This window comes from Octopus sinensis, linkage group LG18, assembly GCF_006345805.1.
Source record: "Octopus sinensis linkage group LG18, ASM634580v1, whole genome shotgun sequence".
In the NCBI taxonomy this organism is placed as follows: domain Eukaryota; kingdom Metazoa; phylum Mollusca; class Cephalopoda; order Octopoda; family Octopodidae; genus Octopus; species Octopus sinensis.
The window spans coordinates 44,384,405-44,403,597 of NC_043014.1; the positions used below are offsets into that span (position 1 = coordinate 44,384,405).

Below are 19,193 nucleotides of genomic sequence, written 5' to 3' on the forward strand. Positions count from 1 at the left end.
TATGTATGTACGTTATTTGAGGCAAATAACGTAAATACATATGTGGCTGGTACTGTTGATTTTCCAAGAGTCCTCTATACCTGATTAAAAAAACTGGCTAATTCAGGTAATTTGACACACACACATTTGTTTTTGATAGAGAAATCATTACTAGAGATACCATTTATCATTCCACATTGCCTATTCATTAATAATAAAGTACTTGTATTGTAGACATAGTTTCAAGTGTTAATACTATCATTTGCATTATCTTTTATTTATGTCCTCATACATAGTCATATATATATATATATTTTTGAGGAAAATTTTCAAAAATTTTTGGGAAAAATTTTCAAAAGTTTTTGAGGAAAATTTTCAAAAATTTGAGAAAAATTTTCAAAAAGTTTTTCAAAAATTTTTGGGAAAAAATTTTTCTGAAAATTTTCATCAAGATTTTGGAAAGTTTTTAAAAAATTTTCATCAAAATTTTGGAAAAGTCTTATATGGCCAGATGCTTTTCCCGTCACCAACCCTCACCCGTTTCCAAGTAAGGTAATATTTCCCTATGTCCAGGCATTTTTTGTTTTTTTCGCAGAAGAGCAGAAACAAACATCGCTTGTTTGATGGTGATGCTTACTTACAACCAACACACATACACACACATTCACACACATGCACACACACACATATATATCATTATATATAGTAAACAAAAATAAAATGAATTTATGGTTCAGAGTATCACTACACATGTTTCAAAAACACGTTTATTCCAAATATGAGTACAATTGCACAACACAATGTAAATTCATATTTTTATATAATTACCCATTTCATAAGGTGACATTTAGCTGGATATTTCCAGGTGATACCTCATGAAATATTCTGGTAAAATACTACTCAATCCCTTCTGTTTGTGTGTATGACTTTTTGGCACAACCTGATTCAATGCTGACTTGTTTGACATCAGACATTTTAATATTTTCCCTCCTCCTCACCTCTCCCTTTAACTGGTTATACTTGTAAGAATATTTCTCTTTATGTGTATGAGGATGGAGGGGCATGGCTTAGTGGTTAGGGTGTTGAACTCACGATCGTAAGGTTGTGGTTTCGATTCCTGTACTGGGCGCTGCGTTATGTTCTTGAGCAAAACACTTCATTTTCACGTTGCTCCAGTCCATTCAGCTGGCAAAAATGAGTAACGCTGCGATGGATTGGCATCCCATCCAGCTGGGGAACACATATGCCATAGAAACCAGGAAACCGGCCCTCTTTATAAGCCTGGCATGGCTCGAGAAGGAACATTATGTGTATGAGGATAATCAATGAATTATAATGTCACTCTCTCTATAGATCTATAGATGTGTGTGCATGTGTGCATCTGTGTGTGTGTGTGTGTGTGTGTGTGTGCATGTGTGCGTGTGTGCATGTGTGTTCAGTGCCAAAACATACTTAAGGCGATGAGCTGGCAGAAACGTTAGAACGCTGGGCAAAATGCTTAGCAGTATTTCGTCTACCGTTACGTTCTGAGTTCAAATTCTGCCGAGGTCGACTTTGCCTTTCATCCTTTTGGGGGTCGATAAATTAAGTACCAGTTATGCACTGGGGTTGATGTAATCGACTTAATCCTTTTGTCTGTTCTTGTTTGTCCCCTCTATGTTTATCCCCTTGTGGGCAATAAAGAAATAAAAAAAAACATACTATAACTAAAATGGCTGAAAATACATTCGGGCATTCCAATCATCATCATCGAAGCAGCTGCACCCAATCATCTCATTCCACCAAAATATCATACATCATCAAAAGTGAAAAGTATCCCCCATCAACATGCCCAAGAGTATGACATACAACTGATATCAATAAGTCAGAATATGCTGATACAGTTTAACATGAACACAAAACACAGTTTAGAATATAACATTAATGTAAGAGATTAGGGAGAATCTAGAGTCTAATTGTGTTTGAATCATCCATTCTAGTATGTCTGTATTGTTAACATATCCTCCTTGTTGTCTATCCCAGGCACAAAGACACAATTTCAATGGCCCACAATGTGGTCCGAAGCCTCATGAATCTCGTACAGTTCATTTTGAACCAGAAGTAAAGCGTGCTGGCCAAGGAATTGTTATACTTCAGGCTGGAACCAACAAATATGCAACACAGAAAGGAATGGTGATGGGTGGTGTCCGCCACATTGCAGACATCCGTTGTGACCAGTATGATGCAGAAAGCAACAAAGATGTCTGTCTGCAAAGTGGCAGCAACAAATTTGCATCCCAGAAAGGTATGAGCTTCGGAGCAGTTCGTCACGGGAATGACATCAAATCAGAAGAGATCACTGATGAAGGAAAACGTACCATCAATCTCCAATATGGCTATACTGCTGGAGCAAACCAATCAGGGATGAGCTTTGGAAAGAACAGATCTATTGTAGATTAGTAACATCACAATCAAACTGTTTACAAGATCCTATTTTTCTTTGCACTTGCTTAACAGCCCTCAGTTCCAAAGCACTGCTGTAAATCACTGTCAAATTTGATTCTTTTTTCTTTTCGTTATTTTGGGGCTTAATTATTAAATATAATTTTTTTTCACCACTTAAAAGTGAATGTTGTGTGATAGTTACCATGAAAAAACCTCATATAGGCTTTTGGTGCAAGCAAGCACTCTTGTTTACATTGCCAGTGGGAAATAAACCACCTGCCCTCACTGCCATGAAGACAACTAGATCACTTGATTTTGGCCTTCCTTGGCCTTGTCAATGGTAGACACCCGACCACTGGAAATATCAGTGACAACTCCGTTAGTATTACACATAGAATCACAGTACCTAGTCAGGCACTGGTTTCACAAATAGCCAGTGGGCTTGTTGAGAAAAAATTTATTGGTGACAGAAGCAGTATAAACACAAAAAGGTAATGTCTATCATCACTTAAAAGTGGATGTTGTGTTAATTTTTAATTAGTTTTTTTTTTATAAGATTGTTAATTCTTCTTATTTGCAACATCCCCTTCACAATCTAGCAGAACATATAACTGTTGCAACTTTTTAAGGCTTTAGTGAAGTGAAAGGAAAGCTTGGAGGGAAATTGATTGTCTTTTTCTTGGAATCTCAAACAAGTAAATTCAAATCCCAAATTTTCAGCACAGCAGAACTGCTAAAAATTTCACAAATTACTCAAACACTCAGTGTGTAATATCAGAAGATCTTTCAGACTGTTCCATCATAAAAAAACAACTATTCTGCTCCTTTCGTCCAACATCAGTTCTGCAAAAGCTTATTTATGTTTATATAATTCAAATAGTATTCCTGAACCAATGTTTTACAAATATTATTCCGTCAACAGGAATTACAATTCAGAAAATATAATTCAGGCAATTATTTGTGGAGAAGTATTTGGATAAGCATATATGCCATTTGCATGTGTTTTACTACAGCAGATATGACATCGTTGGTATCAACCACTTACAGCTTACTTGTATAATAAATAAATATTTTAAATTCAAATGCATTTTGGAAATTTTCAATCAACAGCCTTGTTTTTCTAGAGTCAGTCACACTTTGTGTGTGTAGGTGTGTGTGTGTGTGTGTGTGTGTGTGTGTATTCCAAAGAGGCAAGATAATTCCGAACTCATGGCCCTTTTGTGATGCTTCTGGATCAAAATCTTTGAAATCGGTACACAATTATGAAAATGGAAAACCTCTCATTGAAATATTAAACTCTCTCTCTTCACTTCTCTTGTTGTTGTTGTTGGTGTTCAGCTCCGTCTCAGCTCTGCTAGAGCAAATTTATAATCAAGAGTTCCAGCTAAGAACATCCCATCTTTTTAAATAACAGTACACCTAGGTCTACCTAACTGACTATAGTTTTTATTTATTTGGGGATTTTTTACATATGAAGACCTGTTGAGGCAAGTGAAATCAAAATCGAAATCAAATTCAATGACTGGCATCCATGCTAGTGGAGCGCTAAGAGTACCATACAAGCGTGATCGTCGCCAGAGCAACAAGCTGGCCTCCATGCTGGTGGCACATAAAAAACAACATTCGAGCATGTCGCCTTACTCGCACTTGTGCTTGTGGCACATGAAAAAACATTTGAGCGAGGTCGTTGCCAGTGCCGCTGGACTGGCTCCTATGCAGGTGGCACATAAAAGACACCACTTGAGCGTGGCCTGACTGGCCCTCGTGGTGGTGGCACGTAAAAGCACCCACTACACTCTCAGAGTGGTTGGCGTTAGGAAGGGCATCCAGCTGTAGAAACTCTGCCAGATCAGATTGGAGTCTGGTGCAGCCATCTGGTTCACCAGACATCAGTCAAATTGTCCAACCCATGCTAGCATGGAAAACGGACGTTAAACGACGACGGGGGCAGTGCTTTGAAAAATTTTTTGTCAAACGAATTGACCCCAGTACTTGTTACTTTTTAAGCCTGGTACTTATTCTATCAGTTTCTTTTGCTGAACTGCTGAGTTATGGGGATGTAGACACCAATCCCAGTTGTCAGGTGATGGTAGGGGACAAACATAGACACACACACACACACACACACACACACTCACACACAGGAGGGGTTGCTGAAAGGTTCCTGGCTTTAAGGCTCTCACAAAAGGCTTGGTTGGAGGCCCAACCTTCTGAGTTTTTTTTCACAGAGCTTAGAAAAACTGAAGGATCACTGCAATAAGTTTGTGAATCTGAGAGGGGAATATGTTGAATAAAATCATAATTAACTGACCCTTCTGTATTTTCTCATACCCAAAGCCAGGAACTTTTCAGCACCCCTTCATATATATATATATGTATATATATATATATATATATATATATATATATATATATATATATTAGAATTTTTTGCGTGATGAGATAAAAAACCAAGGCTGTATGATATTAGAACATTTATAGATAGAAGGTCTTACAGCTGTTTCCAGGATATTTATTTAATTATATACCTTCATCGGAGACGGTGTGAGAGGATGGTTAAGTAATACTTTATTTAGATAGGATATATATAATTTAGATAGGATATATGTATGTATATATGTATATATATATATATATATATATATATATATATATATAATTTTATATATATGTGTGTGTGTTTACAATGGGCTTCTTTCAGTTTCTGTCAAATGCATCCACTCACAAGGTTTCAGTCAGCCAGAGGCTATAGCAGAAGACACTTGTCCAAGGTGCCATGCAGTGGGATGAACTCAGAACCATGTAGTTACAAACCAAGCTTCTTACCACACAGCTACGCATGTGCCTGTATCTTTATTTCTCTTACATATTTTCCTTTTGAGATGGAATATCATGTGATGCCCAAGAAAACATGCTTGCAGCAAAAAGATGATTTTCAAAGCCCCACTGATTTATACTCCAGCATCTGAAATGAGTTCAGGAGCCAGCTATTTTTGTTTAATAGCTATAACTTGTGTAGTTTAGTGTGCTTTGCTTTTTACACTTTTCTGTCTATCTTTCGGCATGTATATTTTGTTAATTATTAATTTCATGTATCCATACAATATTTTCCCACCATATATAGGCACAGGAAATGGCTGTGTGGTTAAGAAGTTCATTATTTTGCAGTCACATGGCTTTGGGTTCAGTCCCACTGTGTAATGCCTTGGGCAAGTGACTTCCACTGTAGCCCTGCACCAACCAATGCCTTTGAGCTCAGCAAACAGAAATTGTGTGGAAGCCCATCATATATATATATATATATATATATACATACATACATACATACATATATATATATACACACACACACATATATATATACATATACGTGTATGTGTGTGAGTGTGTGAGTGTGTGTACATCTTTGTATATGTGTTTTACATACACACTACTACTACTACTACTATTACTACTACTTGATATGGTGTTGGTTTGTTTACATCCCTGTAACTACAATAGAATAAGTACCAGACCTAAAAGAAAAACACAAGTTGGGGTTGATTTGTTCAAGTAAAACTCTTCAGGGCAGTGCTACAGCATGGCCACAGTTCAATGATTACTACAATTAAAAGATATATATGTATATATGTACTAGTCTGAAGTTGTTTCAGGAAGTCTATTTCTGCATATATCCACAATGTCACACTTCTATTACACCTGAAGACAAAAAAAAAATATATCCTGATGAAAACATTGAGTGGACAGAAATACAAATTTTTAGATTAATAACCAGGTAACATATATGGAAAAATAAGAATTCATTCAGAATTGTGTGAGAATTTGCTTGAAGGACCAGACAGCACCAAAATGGATTATGCAGGTGTTTTCACTTATTGCTAGATTGATTTTACCTTTCAAACGGCACAGCTCCCATGACTTTCGGAAATGTTTTTTCACGCTAAAAGTTGCTGAAGCATGGAACAAACTGCCAGCATCAGTTGTTAGTTGTCGGAGCACTGCATCCTTCAAAACTTCCATGCTTCCTGAGATTCGCCAACACTACACCTGATTTCCTCCCCTCCATACACACGCAAGCATGTATCTGACTCATATACTGTTCGCTTTCCAGACATTTGTACATTACTGCATATGCTTTATACACACTTTTGACAAGTTGTGGTGCATCTGAGCACTGTATACAATAATTTCATTATTATTATTATTATTAAACTTCTGAAGTTCATAAAATAAATAGCTATCATAGTCTGCATTCATTATACTTGGTAACTCCTGAAACTAGTAAAAAGATAAAATGTTTGAAATCTGTAAAATCTCTCTGCAATAATTCATCTAAAAATATAGACATCAAAACTAAAATTGCTTATTTAAATTTTCTATTTATAATGAAATAAAATGATTATCACTGTCGTAAAATTAATGTCATACATTTCCAATATCTGCAAGAATTGTCTGGTCATTGGGAAATATTACCTTGCTTGAAAACAGATGAAGGACATCCAGCCATAGAAAATCTGCCTCAGTTGATTACATCTGACCCATGCAAGCATGGAAAAGTAGACATCAAAATAATGTTGGTGATGATTTAGCATTTAATGGCTTATATCTTTAGCTGAAATATATCTATTTTGATAGCAATGACAAGACTTGTAAAACTTGTAAAAATAATTAAAAATTTCACATACTTTAGCTGTGTTGCCATTTTCAAACAACAGAATTTAGGAAAATAAAAATAAGAAATAAGTGGAAATTTTACCGGTGAGTGTGTTACATTAACACACAAAGAAAATGACTCTCCCCAGACACAACAAAACAACTGAATATTATACTTTATATCAAAAGTTAAAAGAATCACCCTTCAAAATACCCAGCAGTAAACTAGTCAAATAACAGACACAATACAATATGACTATAAAAAACATCTCAGTTCAGATATGATATTAACCCTTTCGTTACCAACCCGGTTGAAACCGGCTCTGGCTCTTTAGTATAAATATTTTGTTTTCATAAGTTTTGAATTTAAATCTTCCACCAAATCTTAATCACAATTTATGTTCCAAACACTAGCGCAATGATAACGATGTTATTTTACTAAATTCTTTGTTATACTTAAAATAATTGGAAGAAACACAGAGCATCTCAAAATAAATACGGTAACGAAAGGGTTAATGTAGAATGTTAGGAGGAACCTAAAGTTACATTCTGCTTATCAATGTTGAATCATCAATTTCTAATGAACACTTTATATTTGTTGTGTTAACATATCCTCCTTGTTGTCTATCCCAGGCGCAAAGGCACAATTTCAACGGCCCACAATGTGGTCCGAAGCCTCATGAATCTCGTGAACTTAATTTCGATCCTGAAGTAATGCGTGCTGGTGAAGGAATCATTGGACTTCAGGCAGGAAGCAACAAATTTGCAACACAGAAAGGAATGGTGATGGGTGGTGTCCGCCACGTAAATGACATCAAATCTGAAGAAGTCTCAGAAAAAGGCAAGTACACCATCAATCTCCAGTATGGCTTCAACCACGGAGCAAACCAAGCAGGAATGAACTTTGGAAAGAAAAGATCCATTGTAGACATATAATTTCACACCTGCAAAGGTGTAATTAAATTGTTTAAAAGGTTGTACTTTTCTTTGCAGCTAATAATTCCACTTCATTGCTTTACAACCTTCGATTTCAAAGCACACGGTTCTGTTATACTTCACTATCACAGCTTGCTTCTTTTTGCCTTAATTACTAATTGTAATCAGTTTCGGTAAGGTTGTTGATTCAACGACAAATGATAGGACAGAAAATTATTTTCACTTCTCAAGATGTTAGTGGAGTAAAAAAAAAAAAAAAATTGGATGTTATTTCTTGAGTCCTGTAATGGACTGACATCTTACTCAGAGGGAATGTTGAGATCTCAGTCACTTATATGCTATGGAAACTAGGAACCTGGTTCCGTGAGTCTTAGGACTCAAGGCAGTAATGTCCAGTGGGTCGATGACGATGATGATGATGTTATTTCTTGGAATATCACACAAGTAATTTCAAGGACCCAAATTCAAAAATGCTGCAGTTTTAATAACAGCATTAATTACGAATCCAGTAAAGTGATCCAAGTTTGATGTTTATCAGTGCAGTATATAAATATAATCAAAGCAGATAATGTAATTATCTTAATTAATCATAACCACAAACAAAGATCATATCCTTAAATGAAGCTTAAATATATTATTATTATTTTCATGATGAGGAAAAGTCCAGTTTGATGAGTAAAGAAGAACTGAGTAAAATAACAGGATGGTCTAAGAGCTTTATGCTTAATCCAGAACAGAAAAGGATTTGAACTAAGAGAGTGTACCCCAAAAACTTTATATGAGTTAAGACATCTAACTGAGAAATCTACCAAAGGTACTACAATGCAATCATATCTGTATTTAAATACAGCAGATGTTCTTTTTCAAAGTATTCCAGAATCTTGTTTGGAAGATGTATTTCATATAAGTTATCATCTGGACTCAAACTTGCTAACTTAGCAATAACAAATAATGAAGCTTGCAAATGATCCCCCAAAAAAGAACAAGATTATGCAAACCTCACTGTGGAATATAGAAAAAAAAGGAAGTCCTTCAAGCTGTTTCGACACAAACACAACAGTACTGCACCCTTAGTTCAACATCTAGTCAACATCAAAAGCTGATATGTTTAAACATTTCAAATAATATTCCAAAACCGATATTCATTGAGCTGTATTGTATTAGTATACAGAATTTTCAATGGTAGAATTGGTACAACATCAAGCAAAACACTTTGATATATATATATATATATATATATATATATTATATATATATATTTATATTAAGGGGCATTTATGTATAGTTACGCCCTTAATATAAATAAATATATTTAAAGGGAATAATCAATAAATTTTTCCCTTATGTGGTTTTTCACACTAACTACTTGATAAATCTTATAAAGATTTTATCCTATTTTAAAATTATATATACATACATACATATATATATATATATATATATTATATAATTAGGGCTTAGTAAAATAAATTACTTTGCCACATACTGAACTTAGTAGAAATAGCAGCCAAGAAAATTTTTTTAGCCATTTCTACTACTTAAAGAAAATTTCTCTCAGATAATGTTTACTCCAGACAGCTCACGTGAGCTGTCTGGAGTAAACATTATCTGAGAGAAATTTTCTTTAAGTAGTAGAAATGGCTAAAAAAATTTTCTTGGCTGCTATTTCTACTAAGTTCAGTATGTGGCAAAGTAATTTATTTTACTAAGCCCTAATTATATAATGTAATATTTTGAATTCGCCTTAAATGGTCCTTTTACATACTGAACACTTGGTGAAATTGATTAATTAATTTTACCCTCAATTGTTGATATATATATATATGTAAATGTTAAACAATGAGAATGAATGCTCAACACCACACTGGTGGATAAAATTTATTTATTTGTGTATTAAGGTTACCATTAGTTTCATGTTAAGAAAGATATCTTAATATCCTAACAATTTCTCAAGCCGATCACAAAGAGGATGGTGTTTGTCTCCATTTTGGATGAAAACACAAAACATCTCGTGAAATGTCTTGAGAGTTCACAAAAAGTCTAGTAAGGGAAACAATAAATCAAGGGGTACTACTCTTAGATGACACTCTTTGAGGGATAATCTATATTTCTGAGGTGTACATGCCAGACAAGTAATTTGATCTGAGACGGTGTGTTGAAACTAAAAGAAATACGGCATGGAAGGTATTTATTAGTCCTTCAGAATCACACAAAAACTGTTAACTTCACTTAAATATTTATTATCCAGTGTCAAAATTTTCCTTGTATCAACTATGGCCTGGTAACTTCCACATATATGCTTACGCAAGTACATATATACTCACACAAACACATACAGACGTATTGGAATATTACTCTGCTGCTAAGCACTCAACTATGAAGCTGAAATGGTAGTACCTATTTGCCATCCAGGCTGCCAAAGGTGAGCTAAATTATGTACCTTATCAAAGTCCACATTGCAATTTACATATATTGTGTCTCTTATGGGAATAACATGTTAGGAATTTTATTTCAGAAAATTATTTATGGAGAGACATTTCAATAACGACATTCATTGATATATGTATTTCTGTAATATTAACCACTCACAGCTTACCAGCTGTTTAATTAATAAATATTTATATAACGATTCATTCCTCTTTTTGTTATTTGTTGTTGTTTTCATTGATTAGCCCGTTTTTTCCATCCTCATTTTCGTATACATTCACTGCTTTCTTCCAAGGAATCTAATACTCTTAGCTTAGTTTTTCTTTGGGGCTGGCCAGATTGGAGCAATCTTGAGTATAACCAGTCGAAATTGCAAAGATAATCTGGAACTCGACTGAGGAAAGAAAACTCCGAATGACCCGTCCCTGTTTTCTTTGTATCATCTGTCTGGATGTTTTGCATTCTTGTCCCATTTTTCTATTTTTATTTATAAAAATATAGCGGCGTACGTACATTTTGGTCTCTTATATGTGTATGTATATATATATATATATATATGTGTAATAAAATATTAGGGAATAAATCCAAACTTACAGGGAAAAAATCAGATTTAGGATTGAATCCAATTTTATAGTAAAATATTATATTATATTAAATTAGAGATAAAACCACTATTAGGCAAATCATACAATGAAAAACTTAAGCCAATACATAAGATTAATTAATTTATATTATTTTAAATATATATCAAAATTATTAAAAAAAGATAATCATCTTTTTTCAATAATTTTGATATATATTTAAAATAATATAAATTAATTAATCTTATGTATTGGCTTGAGTTTTTCATTGTATGATTTGCCTAATAGTGGTTTTATCTCTAATTTAATATAATATATATATATATATATATAATATATATATATATTATATATATATATATATATATATGTACATATTGTTTCGAACTTGTATTAATGTGTATAGTGTAATATATCAGTTGAATAAAGTTGAAACATAGTCTGGTTTTCATGTTTATTTTATTATGGTATTTTAACAATAATATTCAATAATATTCAAAAATATTCACAGTATTCAAGTGTAATGATAACAGATGTGGAACATGTCAATATAAGCATATGCGTAGATCAATAAGAACAAAAAAATGGACAGATTTTCTCAAATGCAGATATGAATGGCAAAAGCAGAAATTTGATCTACTGCATTAAATGCCCAAAATTGCGAAGAATTAAATATAGGTGAGACTGGGAATGCATTATCAGAATGCTCACGAGTCCACAGACAATAAATCCAGAACACCAATGTTCACCAAATTCCACTGAGTGAACATATAGAGACATGTGGTCAGAAAATGTTTCTAATTTTTCCTTTCCACAAACTACATAACACAAGTGAGATTAGAAGAAAAAAAAGGGTTTATATATATATACATATATATACATACATATATATATACATATATACATACATATATATATACATATATACATACATATATATATACATACATACATATATATATGCATATATGTATATACATATATGTATATATACATATATGTATATATACATATATGTATATATACGTATATATATATTTATATGTATATATATACATATGTATATATATATACATATATGTATATATATACATATTTATATGTATATATATAACGATAAGTTAAATATAGAGATATTCTATTGACATTCAATAATTAATTTATATTATAATATTACATTAAATACTATGAATATAATATATAAGATAACATAATATTATATAAATTATCATAAAAAACTGTAAAAAGCCAAGAAATTGTTTCAACTTATATATATTTTTTCCTCAGTTTGTTACTTTATATATATATGTATATATAAATATATATAACTATACACATATATATCCTTTTCTACAATAGGCACAAGGGCAAAAAATTTGTGAGTGTAGATTAGTTAATTATATCGACGCGATTGCTCAAGTGGTATTTATTTTATCAACCCTGAAAGGATGAAAGATAAAGTCAACCTTGGTTGAATTTGAACTCAGAAAGTAAATCTAGAAGAAAATCCACCAAGTATTTTGCCCAGCATGTTAATGACTCTGCCATTTCACCACTTTACACACACACACACATATATATATATATATATATAAAAGTATATATATAACAATTTTATTTGGGTGTTAACCCTGGAGTTTAACTTACTAAGCTCATCCATGTGCCCAGGCTATCAGACAGATAGTAATCCGGAGATTGTGTTTTCAAACATATGCTTAAAACTAACAAACATGGCTATTATACTTTACATTGTCGAGCGATTACTGTTTACATCTCGTTCTGAGATTTAATAATGCTTACAGACAGTTTTTCAAAATCAGTGGCAGAAGTCACTAGAAAAACTCTTATATATTTGCAAACAGGCTTTTTCTTTCATCATGATCCGGTGATTACCGCCCGTTGATCAGTGGCAATAACCTCGAAACTGCGGTCTGGTGCATATCACTTAGGCTTACGAGAAAGGGATGGCCTCCCTTTGCAAATACCATAAGGGCACAGATAGTGTGCCTAAAGCCAGCTGGAGACGATGATCTCCTGGAGCTAAAAAGCTACAGTAACACCCACCCTTAGTGGTTAGCCATATTGAGATGGCTATTATACTTTACATTATACTTTACATCTGTTTAAAAAATTTTTTTTAATTTACAATTATAAACAAGAAGAGTGGAGTGAACAAGTCCTTTTATTATATCAATTTACAATTGTTTATCTGAATTCAATCTGATGAATATTGCTATGAATATTCATTCACAGGGTATAATTGGCACATATCAAATCCAACTCTTCAGAAAATTATGTCTAATGTTATTTGCTGTAAACACAGAAAGTATCTTTATTATCGTGTAACATAGCAATATTCATGAGACTGAATTCAATGATAAGTTATTCACAGGAAAATTAGATTATTTTTAAGGTACATCAGAATATAGTTATTCCAAAAGCAGCAAAAAGATGAAGCAGTCATGAAAACAGCTAAAAAAATATAGTTGATAAACCCTACATATATTTTTGTTGTTAAAATGCAGACTGGTGGCATAGATATATATATATATAAGCTATTTATTCACAGACAATAATGTTAAGATAACATCAATAATAATATTAATGGTTTCTGATTTGTAAACAAGGCAAGCCTTTTAGAGTTGAGAGGAAGTAGCCAATGCCATCAGCCTTAGAATTTGACTGGCAATTTAATTTATTACCTGGTAGCACGTAAAAAGCACCATCCGATCATGGCCATTGCCAGCCTAGCCTGGCCCCCATGCCGGTGGCATGTAAAAAGCACCTTCCGATCGTGGGCGTTTGCCAGCCTTGCCTGGCCCCCATGCCGGTGGCACGTAAAAAGCACCATCCGATTGTGGCCGTTTGCCAGCCTCGCCTGGCCCCCATGCCGGTGGCACATAAAAAGCACCATCCGATCGTGGCTGTTTGCCAGCCTCTCCTGGCCCCCCGTGCCGGTGGCACGTAAAAAGCACCATCCAATCGTGGCCGTTTGCCAGCCTCGCCTGCCGAAAAACACCATCCGATCGTGGCCATTTGCCAGCCTCGCCTGGCCCCCATGCCGGTGGCACGTAAAAAGCACCATCCGATCGTGGCCATTGCCAGCCTAGCCTGGCCCCCATGCCGGTGGCATGTAAAAAGCACCTTCCGATCGTGCGTTTGCCAGCCTGCCTGGCCCCCATGCCGTGGCACGTAAAAAGCAACCATCCGATTGTGGCCGTTTGCCAGCCTCGCCTGGCCCCCCGTGCCGGTGGCACGTAAAAAGCACCATCCGATTGTGGCCGTTTGCCAGCCTTGCCTGGCCCCCATGCCGGTGGCACATAAAAAGCACCATCCGATCGTGGCTGTTTGCCAGCCTCTCCTGGCCCCCCGTGCCGGTGGCACGTAAAAAGCACCATCCAATCGTGGCCGTTTGCCAGCCTCGCCCGGCCCCCATGCCGGTGGCACATAAAAAGCACCATCCGATCGTGGCCATTTGCCAGCCTCGCCTGGCCCCCATGCCGGTGGCACGTAAAAAGCACCATCCGATCGTGGCTGTTTGCCAGCCTCTCCTGGCCCCCCGTGCCGGTGGCACGTAAAAAGCACCATCCAATCGTGGCCGTTTGCCAGCCTCGCCCGGCCCCCATGCCGGTGGCACATAAAAAGCACCATCCGATCGTGGCCATTTGCCAGCCTCGCCTGGCCCCCATGCCGGTGGCACGTAAAAAGCACCATCCGATCGTGGCTGTTTGCCAGCCTCGACTGGCCCCCGTGCCGGTGGCACGTAAAAAGCACCATCCAATCGTGGCCGTTTGCCAGCCTCGTCTGGCACCTGTGCAGCCACTGCACTCACGGAGTGGTTGGCATTAGGAAGGGCATCCAGTCGTAGAAACACTGCCAGATCAGACTGGAGCCTGGTGCAGCCTTCTGGCTTCCCAGAGCCCAGTTGAACCGTCCAACCCATGCTAGCATGGAAAGCGGACGCTAAACGATGATGATGATGATGAAGGGATGAAAAGCAAAGTTGACCCCAGTGGTATTTGAATTCAAAATGTAAAGGGATGGATGTAACAACAACAACAACAACAACAACGAGTATGATAATATCAATCCTTTCTTGTATAAGCACAAGGCCTGAAATAACATCGACCCCAGTGCGTAACTGGTACTCAATTTATCGACCCTGAAAGGATGAAAGGCAAAGTCGATTTCAGTGGAATTTTGACTCAGGATGTAAAGATGGATAAAATGCTGCTTAGCATTTTGTCTGGCGTGCTAATGAGTCTGCCAGCTCGCTACCTTAGAAATAATGATAATTCTTCCTCATTTTCGCATAAGAGCAGCAGTTTTGAGTGGAGGGGTGTCAAGTCATTTACATTGATTGGTACTTGTTTCATTGATCCCAATTAAGTCAACCTTGGCATAATCTAAACTCAGCATATAAAGAGCCAGAAGAAATGTTGGTAAGTCCTAAACACTAACATTTTTGCCGATTGATAATAATAATAATAATAACAATAATAATAATAATGATAATGATAATAATCCTTTCTACTAAAGGCACAAAGCCTAAAATTGGAAGTGGACTAGTCAAGTACATCGACCTCAGTATTCCACTGGTACTTAAGTTATCAACCCCAAAAGGATGGAAGGCAAAGTCAACCTTGGCAGAATTTCAGCTCAGAACGTAAGGACAGGTGAAATGCCACAAAGCATTTTGTCTGGCTAAAAATAATAATAATAATAATAATAATAGTAATAATAATAATAATAATAATAATAATGGGACTAATCGATTACATTGACCACAGTACTCGGTATATATTTTATTAACTCCAAAAGAGCGAAGGGTGAAGCTGACCTCAGCAGAATTTGAACTCAAGATGTTATGACGGACGAAATACTGCCAAGCATTTCACCCAGTATGCTAACAATTCTGCCAGCTCAATGTTTTAATAATAATAATAATAATCCTTTCTACTAAAGGCACAAGCCCTGAGATTTGGGGGCAGGAGATAGTCCGTCAATTACATTGACCCCCAGTATTCAAATGGTACCCCTATTGATCCTGGTATGTTGTTGATCCCAGATGGTTGAAAAGAAGGGGACCAGAATTCTGTGAGGGACTAGTACATCTCAATTGAATTCCATTTATATGATTAATACATAGTATATTGAACTTAAAGGGGAAAAGTCAAGACAGACAATCTTTGCGCTTTGTGCACTTACAGTATTTAATCTTGCTTTAGCACTGCAAGTCCAAAATTTCCACATGAAATGACACAAAATGGGAATTAAAACCATGTAACTACATCAATTATCATGTATTTTGAGCCAAACAGGAAATTTTATAGGGATTACTCTCTCTTTTACTTGCTTCAGTCATTTGACTGTGGCCATGCTGGAGCACCGTCTTTAATCGAGAAACTCGACCCTGGGACTTATTCTTTTGTAAGCCCAGTACTTATTCTATCGGTCTCTTTTGCCGAACCGCTAAGTAACGGGGACCTAAACTCACAAGCATCGGTTGTCAAGCAATGCTAGGGGGACAAACACAGACACACAAACACACACACTAATATATATATATATATGCATATATACGACGGGCTTCTTTCAGTTTCCGTCTACCAAATCCACTCACAAGGCTTTGGTTGGCCCGAGGCTATAGTAGAAGACACTTGCCCAAGGTGCCATGCAGAGGAACTGAACCCAGAACCATGTGGTTGGTAAACAAGCTAAATACCACACAGCCACTCCTTAGGTGTGGCTGATTTAAAACCCTTTCAGTATATCGTTTTCTTTTTAAGCTCTAGGACTCATTAAGGCCAGTTAACTGATTTCCATGACATGTAAGTGATCAAATTCATGACATTACCCCTGGATGGTACACCAGCCCAATGCAGGGCTCAAGGCCAACAGTTTTGAGGCGATGCCAGCAAGTCGACTACACAGACCCCCTAGTACTTGACTAGTACTTTATTTTATCAACCCTGAGAAGATAAGTTCAAATTTCGTCAAGTTGACCTCTGTGGGATTTGAACTTAGAACATAAAGAGTCAGAAGAAATGCCACTAAGAATTTTGACCAATGGGCTAACAATTTTGCCATTATGTAAGTAAATATGGGTTTCAAATTTTAGCACAAGGCCAGCAATTTCAGTGGATGGGAGTAAGTCTGTTACATTAACCCGTGTTCAATTGGGACTTATTTTGTTGACCCTGAAAGAATGAAAGTGAAAGTTGACCTCAATGAAATTTGAACGCAAAATGTCAAGTGGGAAGAAATGTCACTAAGTATTTTGACCAATGCGCTACTAATTCAGCCAACCTATCACCCTTTTCAGTATACTGTCTGTACTTAATTCTTGAGCACTGACAGGATTTGAGTAGAGAAAGTAGAAAGAAGAAACTAAATACTCTTTTACTCTTTTATTTGTTCCAGTCATTTGACTGTGGCCATGCTGGAGCACCACCTTTAGTCAAGCAAATCGACCCCAGGACTTATTCTTTGTAAGCCTAGTACTTATTCTATCGGTCTGTTTTGCCGAACCGCTAAGTTACGGGGATGTAAACACACCGGCATCGGTTGTCAAGTGATGTTGGGGGGACAAACACAGACACACAAACATATACACACATGCTCGCACACACACACACACACACACACATATATATACTTTATTTAAAAGCAGCAGAAATTTAGCAAAAGCTGTTACTCAGAGTTTCACGTTCCCATTCGTCAGACAGTTTTGTTAATAGCTTTTGTTAAATTTCTGCTGCTTTTAAATAAAGCATATTACTCAACCTCTGGTATTTGAGTACTCTTTTTTCCCCACCTTGTTTCACATTTATGTGCTTACTCCGGTATATATTTATATATATATATATATATATATATACGATGGGCTTCTTTCAGTTTCTGTCTACCAAATCCACTTACAAGGCTTTGGTTGGCCTGAGGCTATAGTAGAAGATACTTGTCCAAGGTGCCACACAGTGGGACTGAACCCAGAACCATGTGGTTGGTAAGCAAGCTACTTACCACACAGCCACTAGTATTTGTTAATTTGGTGCTCTGCCATTCCTACCAACACATTACTTTGGTTGCCACTTGCTTCCAGTGGCAGAACCGTTAGCACACTGGGCTAAATGCTTAGCGGCATTTCATCCCTCTTTGTATTCTGAGTTCAAATTCTGGCGAGGTTAACTTTGCCTTTCTTCCTTTCAGGGTCAATAAAACAAGTACCAGTTGAACACTGGGTTCAATGTAATCGAATTACCCCCATCCCCACCCCCACCTCCCCAAACTTGCTGGCCTCGTGCCAAAATTTGGAAACCAATATTATCATTTGCATTTAAGTAAGAAATAATTATTCTAAGAAAGGTGCCTGCTGCCAGTGTAGAGATGAATAATATATATATATATATATATATATAGAGAGAGAGAGAGAGAGTAAGGTATATGTACAAAGTATGATTAGAAAGTAAGAAATTTGGAATAAAGAAAATATACTATTTCATGGGCAATTTCAGAGACAGAGAAAGATAAAAGAGCTTAACCCTTTAGTATTTAAACCGGCCATAATATTTAATCAGTTTTATGTTCAAACTGACCAAATCCAGGCTCTCACACCTACCCTACAATGCTATTATACATCAAGTAATTACACCATCAAGATCTTGAAGATATGAGATAATGTATGATTAATTCAAATCAATGTGAATCAATAAGCATCACGTTTGATAGAATAATCTGAACACTAAAGGGTTAATATGAATAAGTCCTGGAAATGTCTATGCAAAGGCAATTTGAAGAGGAAACAGAGAACAAGTTAGAAGCTGCCAAAGATCGAGTAAGTATTCAACAAAAGTACTTTCAGCAATATTAATAGAAATGCTGAAGATACTCAATAACCGTATTACTATAATTTTAATGAAATACTATAATTTTAATGGAATTTTAATGAAATGCCTGTGTGGTTCAATTAATTTTGAAAACAATAACAATTTGAAGGGGTTTAGTAAAATATTTAAAATTTCTTTTATTAATCTGTTTCTTGGAATATAACAATATAAAATTACGATTAAAGATTATAAATCAAATATTATCATTTTAAAAATGTGGGACATTATGTCATAGACCTGCAGGCACTCATGGAAGGGTTAGTTTCAAAAGGGCTTAAAATAAAAGAAATAAGGGATGGTAGGGAAC

The 19,193-nt window shown here is 35.8% G+C and overlaps 1 protein-coding gene across 1 annotated transcript; it reads left to right on the plus strand.

The window, feature by feature from the left end:
• Positions 1–1,868: 1,868 nt before the first annotated feature.
• On the plus strand, positions 1,869–7,992 carry LOC115221262 (protein unc-87-like). Its single transcript, XM_029791410.1, has 4 exons — positions 1,869–1,904; positions 2,002–2,417; positions 3,284–3,371; positions 7,690–7,992. Exons 1-4 carry the CDS (start codon positions 1,869–1,871, stop codon positions 7,990–7,992), a joined length of 843 nt encoding a protein of 280 aa, XP_029647270.1.
• Positions 7,993–19,193: the final 11,201 nt, after the last annotated feature.